Below are 14,602 nucleotides of genomic sequence, written 5' to 3' on the forward strand. Positions count from 1 at the left end.
TCAGTCAGATCCTTCTTCCATTTTCTGAAGGATTTTCTTTTAGCTCTAATAGCTTCCTTCACCTCACTTTTTACCATGTCAGCTGTCGTTTGGCCTTCCTTCCTCCTTTTTTAATACATAGAATATTTTATTTATTTTTGTTACATTTATACCCCACGCTTTCCCACTCATGGCAGGCTCAATGCGGCTTACATGGGGCAATGGAGGGTTAAGTGACTTGCCCAGAGTCACAAGGAGCTGCCTGTGCCTGAAGTGGGAATTGAACTCAGTTCCTCAGTTCCCCAGGACCAAAGTCCACCACCCTAACCACTAGGCCACTCCTCCAGAATATATCTGGTCTGGGCTTCCAGGATGGTAGTTTTGAATAGCATCCACGTCTGATATAAATTTTTGACCTTTGCAGCTGCTCCTCTAAGATTTTTTTTACCCTTCTCCTCATTTATCATAGTTTCCTTTTTGAAAGTTAAATGCTAATGTACTGGATTTCCTGTGGGTACTTACTCCCAACAACTTTATTGCATTACAAGTCAATGGAGGAGTGGCCTAGTGGTTAGGGTGGTGGACTTTGGTCCTGGGGAACTGAGTTCAATTCCCACTTCAGGCACAGGCAGTTCCTTGTGACTCTGGGCAAGTCACTTAACCCTCCATTGCCCCAGGTACAAATAAGTACCTGTATACAATATGTAAGCCACATTGAGCCTGTCATGAGTGGGAAAGTGCAGGGTACAAATGTAATATAAATAAATAAAACAAACATTTGAAAATGGAAGTCATTAATCCAGCACAGCTAAGAAGGTGACTAACCACTGCACTAGCAGGAAGTGGATTATTCAGTTTGATAAGAAGTTCCTTCACATCAGGTCAGGCTGCGATACTACTGAAGTCTTCTGATTGGGTCTGCAGGTATTGATCAAGGGAATGTGTCTGAAACATCTGACTTCCATATAGCAAAGAATACTTTATCATCATCATTGTCATTTTCATCTGTATTAGTAGTGCTGTCAAATTCATCACTTGCATCTTCATCTTCATTATCATCGTCATGTTGTCCAAGTACAGAGAAGGCTTTCTCAAAGTTCTAATCATTGTCTTTTGTTGTTCTAACAATTTTTAATCTGATGGCAAACTCTGTTTGAATATCTTTGATAACTTGATGCAAGAACATCAAATGTATGGGAACCCTTTAATCTTCTTACGGCCAGACAAGAAATCTGTTTCTTAAGTGAAAGATGGGAGTCAAAATTACACCTAAGTATTGAAAAGAATTTACTGTAGGTATCGATAAGTTGAAAATTAGTGGAATAAAAGCAGGTTTGAAATGAGATCCTGTGATCCAAGCAGTTTTCTGAATGGGATTAGGACCAGTGTATGTACATTTAGCCAATGTGACAGAGCCAAGAGACATAATTGAAGTGGATTCAGATCAGATGAAACTGGAGTTATGGGATAAATAAGCATTGATTAGCCATGTACAAGCAAATTAAACGTCCAGGATCCATTTCTAGCTATTTAAATCATTTGAATATTGACCCCCCCTATCTTTGTAAAGGCCACTGAACCCTTCTAAAATGAACTCCTTTATATTTTCTGCCTTTATTGGCAAACTATTGTAAGGCATGATAAAACAATTTCAACATAAGCAGCAAAATAAAAACAATAAAATGATCATTAAATGACAAATTTACAAATACCGGTAAGATCCTGCATTAGCAACTCACCATCCTGTCATATCTAGCATATAATGCTACTGTCAATCATATACTTTAGTCAAACATATTCACCCTTATTCTATATATGGAGCTCAAAATTACACACATAAATTTGGGCTTGGACCCAATTTGCACATACAATTTAATTGACATTAGTCAATTAGCGCCAATAATTGGGCATTAATAATCAATTATCAGCACTATTTGGCACCCATTTAAATTTACATGTCATGTTTAGGCACAGGGATCTGTGCCTAAATTTTAAATGCAGATCTAAAAATGGGGTGTGGCCTTTGCAGCAGCAGAATGACAGACCAAGGGCATTCCTTGAATTTGTGCAGTGTTACAGAATAAGGGAGATCTGCCCCTAATTTAGGGACAAGAATTTACACAAGGTTTCAGTTGTAAATCCTCATGCCCAAAATTGGGCGTGGATCCCGGTGCCCAACTCTGAGCACTGTTTATAGAATAATGCATAATGCTAATTTTTATAAGCGCCATATACAGAATTTGGACCATTGTGCATAATATTCTCTCTCCATAAAAAAGGGGAAAATACAGTCTTAACATAAATCTTGATTGAAAAAAAAAAATGTTCTTCAAAATATCCTTTATCAGAAAAGTTTTCAAAGCTCTTTGGAGGCTTAAATCTGAAAGAGTTTTAATACTCAATGAAAATGAATTCCACCAGATTAGGGCTACTGCAGAAAAAGCCTTCAATCTAATCTAACAGTATTTTATGATGCAATGAAAGCTTTATTTAAGTGACTGAGTTATGATTGCATTGGACCTAGGAACAAGTCTTCTCCCCTCTTTTCCTCTCTCCCATGTTGGCTGAACCTTCTACTGCAACTGCTGCAAGTTTTCCCAAGGCTATGCAGTGCATGAAGGTGGTCTTTTGGTGTACATAGGGAGGAACCCATGGAAAGAGGTTACACTGTGTTGTCGTATGGTTGTTAGTGCTTAGTAAACATACAGAGGTGCTACACATTAGTAATGCTCTTTGAAAATGGTTTGTTAATTTAAATGAAGAACTGAACACACTCACATATGCATTTTGATATATGTATTCTATTTACCTCTCAGCTAGTCCTCCTTTAGTAAGACTTGAGATCGTTATTGGATCAAAAGGCTCCTCTGTACCTGAGATCGTGATGCCCAGAGGTCCACCATACCGCTTGAGTTCTACAGTGTAAACGATGGCTCCACTAGTCTCTTGTTCATCTGCAATATATTTCAAGAGTATGCAATTGGTTTCATATAAAAGAAAGTATGGAGAATATAACAACATTCCATAAGCATCCAGAAATGAAATGATACACAAGCCTCCTTGTATAATTGCTCACAGTCAGATAAACAACTAATCCACTACATGTAAAATGGGAAAGAATTTTGGATTTGACTCATGTCCTTTTTTGTTGTAGGACAAGGGTAATTACATTCAAGTATAGAAGACATTTTCCTGTCCCCAGACAGTTTACAATCTATGTCTATACCTGAGGCAATGGAGGGTTAGGTAACGTGCCCTGAATCACAAGGAGTTACAGTGGGATTTGAACTGGGATTCCTTGTTCTCAGCCTGCTACTATTAGGCTAAGGTTTCTGATATTTAAATTATGATACTGGAAAGAATCAATCAGCTGTAAAAGATGGGGCCCTCCAGATTGGTAAGAAATTCATTATGGAGGTGTAGATATTTTGGTGGGGGGGGGGGGGGGGGGTCCAGCCTTCATGGGTGATCAGAACTTCAAGTTGATGGGGGAGCTTGATGTTGAGAAGATTTCACTAACGTATTGAAGGGACCATTCATGTTGTGGAATCATGGGGCATGGATAGGGGGGTCAGAGTATAGATGGTACAATGCTGAAAACTTTGGGGTGTTGGAAATCTTGGTGGATTGGAGGGAATGAAATTCTCTTCATTACCTAGTCCAACATGAAAGGGCCAGATAGCATGCTGCATTTTGAGATAGTGTATGCAAACATATACTATGCATAGAATACATTTTAGAGTTCATATTCAGTGGATTGGTGATATGGTAAAGTTTTTTTTTTTTTTTTTAAAGAAATTCTGCAAACAGAAGCCACCTCTCTGGGTAAGTGAGCATTACTTTGGTAAGTTTGGTGGCTAGGCTACGGCTCTTCAACTTGGAGAAAAGACAACTGAGGAGAGATATGATAGAGGTCTATAAAATATTGAGTAGAGTGGAACAAGTAGATGTGAATCGCTTGTTTGTTCTTTCCAAAACAACTAGGATAGGGAGCCGCAATGAAGCTACAAAGTAGTAAGTTTAAAATGAATCGGAGAAAATATTTCTTCACTCAACATGTAATTAAACTCTGGAATTTGTTGTCAGAGAATGTGGTAAAAGCAGTTAGCTTAGCAGGGTTTAAAAAAAGGGTTGGATAGCTTCCTACAAGAAAAGTCCATAAGCCATTATTAAAATGGGCTTGGGGAAAATCCACTGCTTATTTGTAGGATAAAAAAAGACGCCGTGGCCATTTTTGAGAGAGACAGAGTAATGCTGCAGTTGCACTTGAGACTGTTACTTGAACTGGTGACTCCCCCTTGAAAAAGTAGCCACGAAACGGGGACCTGTCGGGGTTTTAAGAGCACCAACTTGTTCAAGCTAAGTGCTGTATAAAATTAGATGATAGCATATTGATAAATAGAAATATATCTTCATATATAAGATTAGCAAAGGGTGGTGGAGGTTCAGTCAATGATTAGACAATACACACAGATAATACACCCAGTCAGTGGGTGAAAAATCAAATAACCTCTATCGTGTGTCACATATGAGACTACTCCACTCTCAATAAGCTGAAGAAGCAATACACTTGTATTCATGTGTGTTTAAATATTTTGTTATATTTGTAGGATAAGCAGCATAAAATGTATTGTACTGTTTTGGGATCTTGCCAGGTACTTGTAACCTGGATTGGCCACTGTTTGAAATAGAATGGTGGGCTTGATGGACCTTTGGTCTGTCCGAGTATGGCAATACTTATGTACTTATGGTAATTTGTGGATTTACTGGTAAAATCTGTTTTAATTTTACTATTAGCTTGTTTAAATAGTGCCCTAGGACACTAAAAAGTATGCATTAGATTGGTTAGAGGGTCTTAAATTCTTTTGCCCCAGTTTAGTCTTCTTTCCCTCCTATCCTCCCCAACTCACACCCACCCCAGGCACTTCTCTTAATTTATAGTCAACTAGCCGTTGAGCCCGTAAAAACGGGCTAGTAAAGGAAGGGGAGGTTGAAAGCCCCCCCCGGATAGGTCGCCACTACCCCTCCACCAGGGCCGGGTACCTGGCTTCACTATTCAAACCGCCGGAACGCAGCACACAGCTCATCTGAGCTGCCGTCGGCCTTCCTTCTTCTCTGCGTGTGTTCCGCCCTCGTGTGACGTAACGTCGGCGAGGGCGGGACACAGGCAGGTAAGGAAGGCCAACGGCAGCTCAGATGAGCTGTGTGCTGCGTTTCGGCGGTTTGAATAGTGAAGCCAGGTACCCGGCCCGGGTGGAGGGTGGGTGGCGGCAGCGACTCCGGGTGGGTGGGGGGAGCGGTAGCGGCAACCCTTGGGGGGGGGAGCGGTGGCGACGGCGGTTCCCTCACTCGCAGGTGCGCAGGTTCCCTCTCTGTCACGCCCCGTCATCACGTATTGACGTGGGGGCGGGACAGAAAGGGTCTCTACTGCGTATTTGCGAGTGAGTACGCCTCTTGCCATTTATATGTTTGATTATCTCAATTAAGAGATATTTATCACCCTAGGGTATTTTTTATTAGCAAATGACTCACCCTAAACAACAAAATATAAACATAAAATATACAAAATAACCTTAAGGCCCTTTATATTAGTTTCAGAATTCCTAGTTTCTTAGCAACTTTAAGTAACTAATCAATCCACAAAACTATGATGAAAATAACAGTAAGGTGGATGGTATCCAGGCTTTTGAATTGAGGGGGTAACTCCATAAAGTGGGCACTAATATTTACAGGCCAATTAAGCACATAAATATTTAGAATAACAGTACATATGTGTACATACACGTGTAAATGCTAAAACCTACCTGAGATCTATTCTGTAAATACATGCATGTCTTATATACTGTGTAGTTGACAGGTGGCTATACATATAGGCAAAGTCTGGTTGGTATGTAAAAAAGCACTCACCCTTATGTGCATATTTTTTTAAAATCATTTATTTATAATTTTTCATTTTACAAGGGTCACTTGCAAACAGTAATACTGAGATGACTGTACATTAATACAATATTAGAGGAAAACAATCTCAACTAGATAAATGGATTCTATACAATCTTTCTCTTTCTTAGACCACAAAATAAATAGGGAGAGTGAAACAAGACAAGGAGATCAATTAAACAACAGTAAACAAGAAAACGTGGCATTAACCTGATTATCATCCAGTTATTATTTATCTGAATCATTATTCCGCATTGATCGTCTGGTTGGCTTCTTCAATCCCAAAACGGTGTATAGTCAATTAATTTGGTTGGAAACATACTTATTGTCCAATATTAGTGGAAATAATACACCTGATTTAAATTTTTTCTCTTTTAAAACCAGAAATTATTTAACAATACAAACACTTGAATCTGTAATCCAATTCCCACTGATTAAGGTAATCCCAGTTTCACAGGCTTCACTCCTTTTGAGTTAATATACTAAGAGGAATCATTGCAGAGGAAAAAACTTTAGGAGTCATACCCGGAACTCTGGGAAAACAACAATCTCAATATTAATCATCTGTAATAATATTCATTTTGTTCAAATTTTTCTGGTCTATTATCATTTTCAAAATCGTAACTGTTTCCTACTCCTGTAGAACTTCATTTGCTGTATCAATTTTTCATTCTCAAAGGATTCGATTCGATTATCCATGTGGCTCACTAATAAGATTATATCTAAAGCAAAATTATTTGCTACCACTGTTATGTCCTGGAGCACCTTCTAGATGATATTCAATGTAACCTCCACGGGAGCCAAAAACTCCAAGCTGATAGCTCTTACGGGTTTAGGAGTGGCACCGCCGACACAGGTTCAGCTGTAAACGACTTCTGTTTCAGCATATACTCCTAACTCATTCCTCCACTCCTTTGGACATGGTGGTTAAATGACTTGGGAGTGATGAAGTTGTTTCCAGGTCCAAGAGCACTAATCAAAGGACTCATCAACCCAGTCATCTGTGGGCAGCTCATCGCGCAGCGGTCCCATACTTGCTGCACAGGGGACAAAACGGTGGTCATCGGCAGCTGACCCCCCATTGTCCCCTTCCTCTCAGTAAGGTAACTGCAAATGCAGAGAGGAAAATTCAAGTAAACAAAGACAGACCTTCAGAGGACAGCTGGGCCGTTGAGCGTACAAGCTTCAGGTCACCATCTTTCCACTCTCCCTAGTTTGGGATACTCTTTGTCTGGTTTCTCCTCAGAGGCCTGTCTGATATGGGTAACCCTTCAGCATAGCCCTCTGAGTCATTGAAACACAGAAGCCCCTCCACCACTACAAGGTGGTGTCCCTTCGGAGGGGATGTGCATAATTTTTGAAATACTAGAATACTGTATGTTATGTGTGAATCTCTGGTATATATGCACAAATGTATATATTAGCTCAATGGCTGGCATAAGTGTTCATGCCAAAAATTATATGTGCACATATACTTGATTACAGTGGTATTCTGTAAAGGAAAATAGACACCTACTTTCCTTTATAGAAAAGGCACCTATATATAGCACACTGTTATAGAATTATTCTCTTGAGTATGATTATCTCCCATCTGCTCCCTTGTATGATTATCTCCCAGTTGCTGAAAGGTCATATATGTGCATGGTACAAAGAGCTCCTGGTTCTCTTAGAAGAAGTCTAGTCTCTGGAGGTCTAGGATAGCAGACTTGGAGGAGATGAGGGAGACTGAAAAGTAAACAGAAGAGATATACATGAGCATAGGGGACCTAGTAGAAAAGTCTCATCTACAGTCTGGAAACCTTGTTGCTGCCTTGGAGGAGAGAGGCCATCTGAAAGGAGAGCATCACCTTAATGAGGCAGAAAGTGATTCTGTAGCTATGATCTGCCCTCTAGGGGATGCAATATCCTCTTTCACCAACAATGTATTTCCAGGGGCTTCTATCCAGGATAGAAAGGTTAAGATGGCCATTTTAGTTGGAGATTTGATAATTAGGCATGTTGATTGTTGTACGGCTAGTGGGCATGAGGATCTCTTATTAGCTGCTGGTAGGGCTTCTCGAGTAATGCAGTTTTGTAATTTGTTATTTCCAAATTGTAAAGGGGTGAAATTTAATAAATACTTAGTTTCTTTAAATAATTGTCTGTGAAAGTTTGGAATGGATACCGGCCTATATAAAGTCTGTTCATTCTTATTTTTTTATTTATGAAACATCTAAAGACCTACTTGTTTTCAGATATGGATACTGATTGATTTGTGATTTGGTTTTAAGTGAATTCTTTTTTTGATATTGCCTATATTATGTCATTCCATCTGAACGGGATGTCTCTTATTTTTATAATCCATGGAGATAGTGCAAAATATAAGCCATACATTGTATAGTATACTATAGTGTCTCTTGGTCACTTGCTTGCCTAAGTGGTGGACCTCATGTGTCACCTAGATAAAAGACTTTAGATAGTGCTGGGGAGGAGTTAGTTGTCTTGGTTCACATGGGCATCAACAACATTTAGGCTTTTAGGTAGAAATTTGAAATCCAGAACCTTCAGGGTTGCATTTCATGTGCAGCCTCCAAAAGGCAGAGGTTCAGAATCTCAATGAGTGAAAGAGACTATGATGGAGGGAAAAGGGATATAGATTCTTTAAGAACTTGGCAACATTCTTGTGAAGGGGAAACCTATTCTGAAAAGATGGGCTGCACCTTAACTGGGGTGGAACCAGGTTGCTGACAGTTGCTCAGTAGCATAGGCCCTGGAATAGGGGGAGCCACAGGTGCCATGGCACCCCCAAAATTTTGCTACTCTTCCTCATGAGGCCTTTCTTCTCTTACCTTGCATCTGCACATACTCAAGGCTGGCCGGTCGGCTGGCTTCCATCCCCTCCAAAAAAGGAAGTTCGGAGGGGGCAGGAGCTGGCAGGCCTTCGGCATCTGAAGGCCCTGCATTGGGCCAGCTGTGTGATGTCTCCGATGTAGCTTATAGAGTTGCCACCCTAGAGGAGCATAGTAAAGCGAATGCTACATACCTGTAGAAGGTATTCTCCGAGGACAGCAGGCTGATTGTTCTCACTGATGGGTGACGTCCACGGCAGCCCCTCCAATCGGAACACTTTCTAGCAAAATCCTTTGTTAGTCCTCGCGCGCCGATGCGCGGCGTCTTCCCGCCCGAACCGGCTCGTGCCGGCCAGTCTCATATGTAGCAAGACAAAGAGAAGGGAAGACACAACTCCAAAGGGGAGGCGGGCGGGTTTGTGAGAACAATCAGCCTGCTGTCCTCGGAGAATACCTTCTACAGGTATGTAGCATTCGCTTTCTCCGAGGACAAGCAGGCTGCTTGTTCTCACTGATGGGGTATCCCTAGCCCCCAGGCTCACTCAAAACAACAACCATGGTCAACTGGGCCTCGCAACGGCGAGGACATAACTGAGATTGACCTAAAAAATTTACCAACTAACTGAGAGTGCAGCCTGGAACAGAACAAACATGGGCCTAGGGGGGTGGAGTTGGATTCTAAACCCCGAACAGATTCTGAATCACTGACTGTCGCGTCGGGTATCCTGCTGCAGGCAGTAATGAGATGTGAATGTGTGGACAGATGACCACGTCGCAGCTTTGCAAATCTCTTCAATAGTGGCTGACTTCAAGTGGGCTACTGACGCTGCCATGGCTCTAACATTATGAGCCGTGACATGACCCTCAAGAGCCAGCCCAGCCTGGGTGTAAGTGAAGGAAATGCAATCTGCTAGCCAATTGGATATGGTGCGTTTTCCTACAGCCACTCCCCTCCTGTTGGGATGAAAAGAAACAAACAATTGGGCGGACTGTCTGTTGGGCTGTGTCCGCTCAAGATAGAAGGCCAATGCTCTCTTGCAGTCCAATGTGTGCAGCTGACGTTCAGCAGGGCAGGAATGAGGACGGGGAAAAAATGTTGGCAAGACAATTGACTGGTTCAGATGGAACTCCGACACAACCTTTGGCAAGAACTTAGGGTGAGTGCGGAGGACTACTCTGTTATGATGAAATTTGGTGTAAGGGGCCTGGGCTACCAGGGCCTGAAGCTCACTGACTCTACGAGCTGAAGTAACTGCCACCAAGAAAATGACCTTCCAGGTCAAGTACTTCAGATGGCAGGAATTCAGTGGCTCAAAAGGAGGTTTCATCAGCTGGGTGAGAACGACATTGAGATCCCATGACACTGTAGGAGGCTTTACAGGGGGCTTTGACAAAAGCAAACCTCTCATGAAGCGAACAACTAAAGGCTGTCCTGAGATCGGCTTACCTTCCACACGGTAATGGTATGCACTGATTGCACTAAGGTGAACCCTTACAGAGTTGGTCTTGAGACCAGACTCAGACAAGTGCAGAAGGTATTCAAGCAGGGTCTGTGTAGGACAAGAGCGAGGATCTAGGGCCTTGCTGTCACACCAGACGGCAAACCTCCTCCATAGAAAGAAGTAACTCCTCTTAGTGGAATCTTTCCTGGAAGCAAGCAAGATGCGGGAGACACCCTCTGACAGACCCAAAGAGGCAAAGTCTACGCTCTCAACATCCAGGCCGTGAGAGCCAGGGACCGGAGGTTGGGATGCAGAAGCGCCCCTTCGTCCTGTGTGATGAGGGTCGGAAAACACTCCAATCTCCACGGTTCTTCTGAGGACAACTCCAGAAGAAGAGGGAACCAGATCTGACGCGGCCAAAAAGGAGCAATCAGAATCATGGTGCCTCGGTCTTGCTTGAGTTTCAACAAAGTCTTCCCCACCAGAGGTATGGGAGGATAAGCATACAGCAGGCCTTCCCCCCAGTCCAGGAGGAAGGCATCCGATGCCAGTCTGCCGTGGGCCTGAAGCCTGGAACAGAACTGAGGGACTTTGTGGTTGGCTCGAGATGCGAAGAGATCTACCAAGGGGGTGCCCCACACCTGGAAGATCTGTCGCACTACACGGGAATTGAGCGACCACTCGTGAGGTTGCATAATCCTGCTCAACCTGTCGGCCAGACTGTTGTTTACGCCTGCCAGATATGTGGCTTGGAGCACCATGCCGTGACGGCGAGCCCAGAGCCACATGCTGACGGCTTCCTGACACAGGGGGCGAGATCCGGTGCCCCCCTGCTTGTTGACGTAATACATGGCAACCTGGTTGTCTGTCTGAATTTGGATAATTTGATGGGACAGCCGATCTCTGAAAGCCTTCAGAGCGTTCCAGATCGCTCGTAACTCCAGAAGATTGATCTGCAGATCGCGTCCTGGAGGGACCAGCTTCCTTGGGTGTGAAGCCCATCGACATGAGCTCCCCACCCCAGGAGAGACGCATCCGTGGTCAGCACGTTTTGTGGCTGAGGAATTTGGAAAGGACGTCCCAGAGTCAAATTGGACCAAATCGTCCACAAATACAGGGATTTGAGAAAACTCATGGACAGGTGGATCACGTCTTCTAGATCCCCAGCAGCCTGAAACCACTGGGAAGCTAGGGTCCATTGAGCAGATCTCATGTGAAGGCGGGCCATGGGAGTCACATGAACTGTGGAGGCCATGTGGCCCAGCAATCTCAACATCTGCCGAGCTGTGATCTGCTGGGATGCTCGCACCCGCGAGACGTGGGACAAGTTGTTGGCTCTCGTCTCTGGGAGATAGGCGCGAGCCGTCCGAGAATCCAGCAGAGCTCCTATGAATTCGAGTTTCTGCACTGGGAGAAGATGGGACTTTGGATAATTTATCACAAACCCCAGTAGCTCCAGGAGACGAATAGTCATCTGCATGGATCCAGGGCTCCTGCCTCGGATGTGTTTTTCACCAGCCAATCGTCGAGATATGGGAACACGTGTACCCCCAGTCTTCGAAGTGTCGCTGCTACTACAGCCAAGCACTTGGTGAACACTCTGGGCGCAGAGGCGAGCCCAAAGGGTAGCACACAGTACTGGAAGTGACGTGTGCCCAGCTGAAATCGCAGATACTGTCTGTGAGCTGGCAGTATCGGGATGTGCGTGTAGACGTCCTTCAAGTCCAGAGAGCATAGCCAATCGTTTTGCTGAATCATGGGGAGAAGGGCGCCCAGGGAAAGCATCCTGAACTTTTCTTTGACCAGATATTTGTTCAGGGCCCTTAGGTCTAGGATGGGACGCATCCCCCCTGTTTTCTTTTCCACAAGGAAGTACCTGGAATAGAATCCCAGACCTTCTTGCCCGGATGGCACGGGCTCGACCGCATTGGTGCTGAGAAGGGCGGAGAGTTCCTCTGCAAGTACCTGCTTGTGTTGGAAGCTGTAAGACTGAGCTCCCGGTGGACAATTTGGAGGTTTTGAGGCCAAATTGAGGGTGTATCCTTGCCGGACTATTTGGAGAACCCACTGATCGGAGGTTATGAGAGGCCACCTTAGGTGAAAAGCTTTCAACCTCCCCCCGACTGGTAGGTCGCCCGGCACGGACACTTGGATGTCGGCAATGCTCTGCTGGAGTCAGTCAAAAGCTCGTCCCTTGCTTTTGCTGGGGAGCCGAGGGGCCTTGCTGAGGCGCACGCTGCTGACAAGAGCGCGCGCGCTGGGGCTTAGCCTGGGCCGCAGGCTGTCGAGAAGGAGGATTGTACCTACGCTTGCCAGAAGAGTAGGGAACAGTTTTCCTTCCCCCCAAAAATATTCTACCTCTAGAGGTAGAGGCTGAAGGCTGCCGGCGGGAGAACTTGTCGAATGCGGTGTCCCACTGGTGGAGCTGCTCTACCACCTGCTCGACTGCTCGCTGCTGGATTCTATTCTCCAGGTAGGAGGCACGCAGCCATGAGAGTCTGCGCATCACCACACCTTGAGCAGCGGCCCTGGACGCAACATCAAAGGTGTCATACACCCCTCTGGCCAGGAATTTTCTGCACGCCTTCAGCTGCCTGACCACCTCCTGAAATGGCTTGGCTTGCTCAGGGGGGAGCTTATCCACCAAGCCCGCCAACTGCCGCACATTGTTCCGCATGTGTATGCTCGTGTAGAAGGAGTCCAAGGTTCTAGAGTCCTTGCCCGGGGGCGCCGAAGCATGCTCCCTAGAACTCTTGGCCTTCTTTAGGGCCCAATCCACAACTCCAGAGTCGTGAGGCAACTGAGTGCGCATCAGCTCTGGGTCCCCATGGATTCGGTACTGGGACTCAATCTTCTTGGGGATGTGGGGATTACTTAATGGCTTGGTCCAGTTCGCCAGCAATGTCTTTTTGAGGACATGATGCATGGGTACTGTGGACGCTTCCTTAGGTGGAGAAGGATAGTCCAGGAGCTCAAACATTTCAGCCCTGGGCTCGTCCTCCACAAACACCGGGAAGGGGATGGCCGTAGACATCTCCCGGACAAAGGAAGCGAAAGACAGACTCTCGGGGGGAGAAAGCTGTCTTTCAGGAGAGGGAGTGGGATCAGAAGGGAGACCCTCAGACTCCTCGTCAGAGAAATATCTGATGTCTTCTTCTTCTTCCCACGAGGCCTCACCATCGGTGTCAGACACAAGTTCACGGACCTGTGTCTGCAACCGTGCCCGGCTCGACTCTGTGGAACCACGGCCACGGTGGGAGCGTCGAGAGGTAGACTCCCTCGTCCGCACCGGCGAAGCTCCCTCCGCCAACGTAGTCGGGGAGCCTTCCTGGGAGGCTACCGCAGTCGGTACCGCACGCGGCACCGACGCCGGAAACCTCACCCCGGGCAATGGGCCAGCCGGCGCCTCGCTCGACGGTACCGGTGGCGCAAGCACCCCCGGTACCGGAGGGGTAGGGCGCAACAGCTCTCCCAGGATCTCTGGGAGAACGGCCCGGAGACTCTCTTTCAGAGCGGCTGTAGAAAAAGGCATGGAAGCCGATGCAGGCGTCGACGTCAGAGTCTGTTCCGGGTGTGGAGGCTGTTCCGGGCTGTCCAAAGGGGAGCGCATCGACACCTCTTGAACAGAGGGCGAGCGGTCCTCTCGGTGCCGATGCCTACTGGGTGTCGACTCCCTCGGCGACCCAGAGCTCTCGGTGCCGACATGGGAAGGGGACCGGTGACGATGCTTCTTCGACTTCTTGGGACGAAGCATGTCACCGGAGCTTCCCGGCACCGACGAGGAGGACGTAGAATCCAGCCGTCGCTTCCTCGGGGCCGAGACCGAAGGAGGTCGGTCTCGGGGGGGGCTGTACCGCAGGAGCCCTCGCAATGGGGGGAGACCCACCCGAAGGCTCACCGCCACCAGCAGGGGAATGGACAGCCCTCACCTGCACTCCAGACGAAGCACCACCGTCCGACGACATCAGCAGCCGAGGAGGTCTCGATACCGACGCCGACGCAGCCTTCCGATGTCGCCCCGATGCAGAGGGCCGATGCCTCAATGCACTCGATGCATTCGGGGGCGAAGATGAAGGTCCAGGCGCCGACGACGTCGAAGCAGTCGATACTCCCAGTGCCGATGCCAACGAAGAGCCCGAGAACAAAATGTTCCACTGGGCTAACCTCGCTACCTGAGTCCGCTTTTGTAAAAGGGAACACAGACTACAGGCCTGAGGGCGGTGCCCAGCCCCCAGACAGGGTATGATACATACCTGTAGCAGGTGTTCTCCGAGGACAGCAGGCTGATTGATCTCACGACTGGGTGACGTCCGCGGCAGCCCCCACCAACCGGAAAAAAGCTTCGCGGGACGGTCGGCACGCAGGGCACGCCCACCGCGCATGCGCGGCCGTCTTCCCGTCCGTGCGCGACCGCTC

General features: G+C 46.3%; 1 protein-coding gene across 1 annotated transcript in view; it reads right to left on the reverse strand.

Moving 5' to 3' along the window:
* The window catches only part of GRIP1 (glutamate receptor interacting protein 1), a 675,191-nt gene that overhangs the window by 95,389 nt on the left and 565,200 nt on the right, over positions 1–14,602 (reverse strand). The window contains 1 exon segment of the mRNA XM_030216417.1: positions 2,789–2,933. Within this exon segment, the coding sequence (XP_030072277.1) occupies positions 2,789–2,933 (145 nt within the window).

The sequence above is a fragment of the Microcaecilia unicolor genome, chromosome 10 (genome assembly GCF_901765095.1).
Source record: "Microcaecilia unicolor chromosome 10, aMicUni1.1, whole genome shotgun sequence".
NCBI lineage: Eukaryota > Metazoa > Chordata > Amphibia > Gymnophiona > Siphonopidae > Microcaecilia > Microcaecilia unicolor.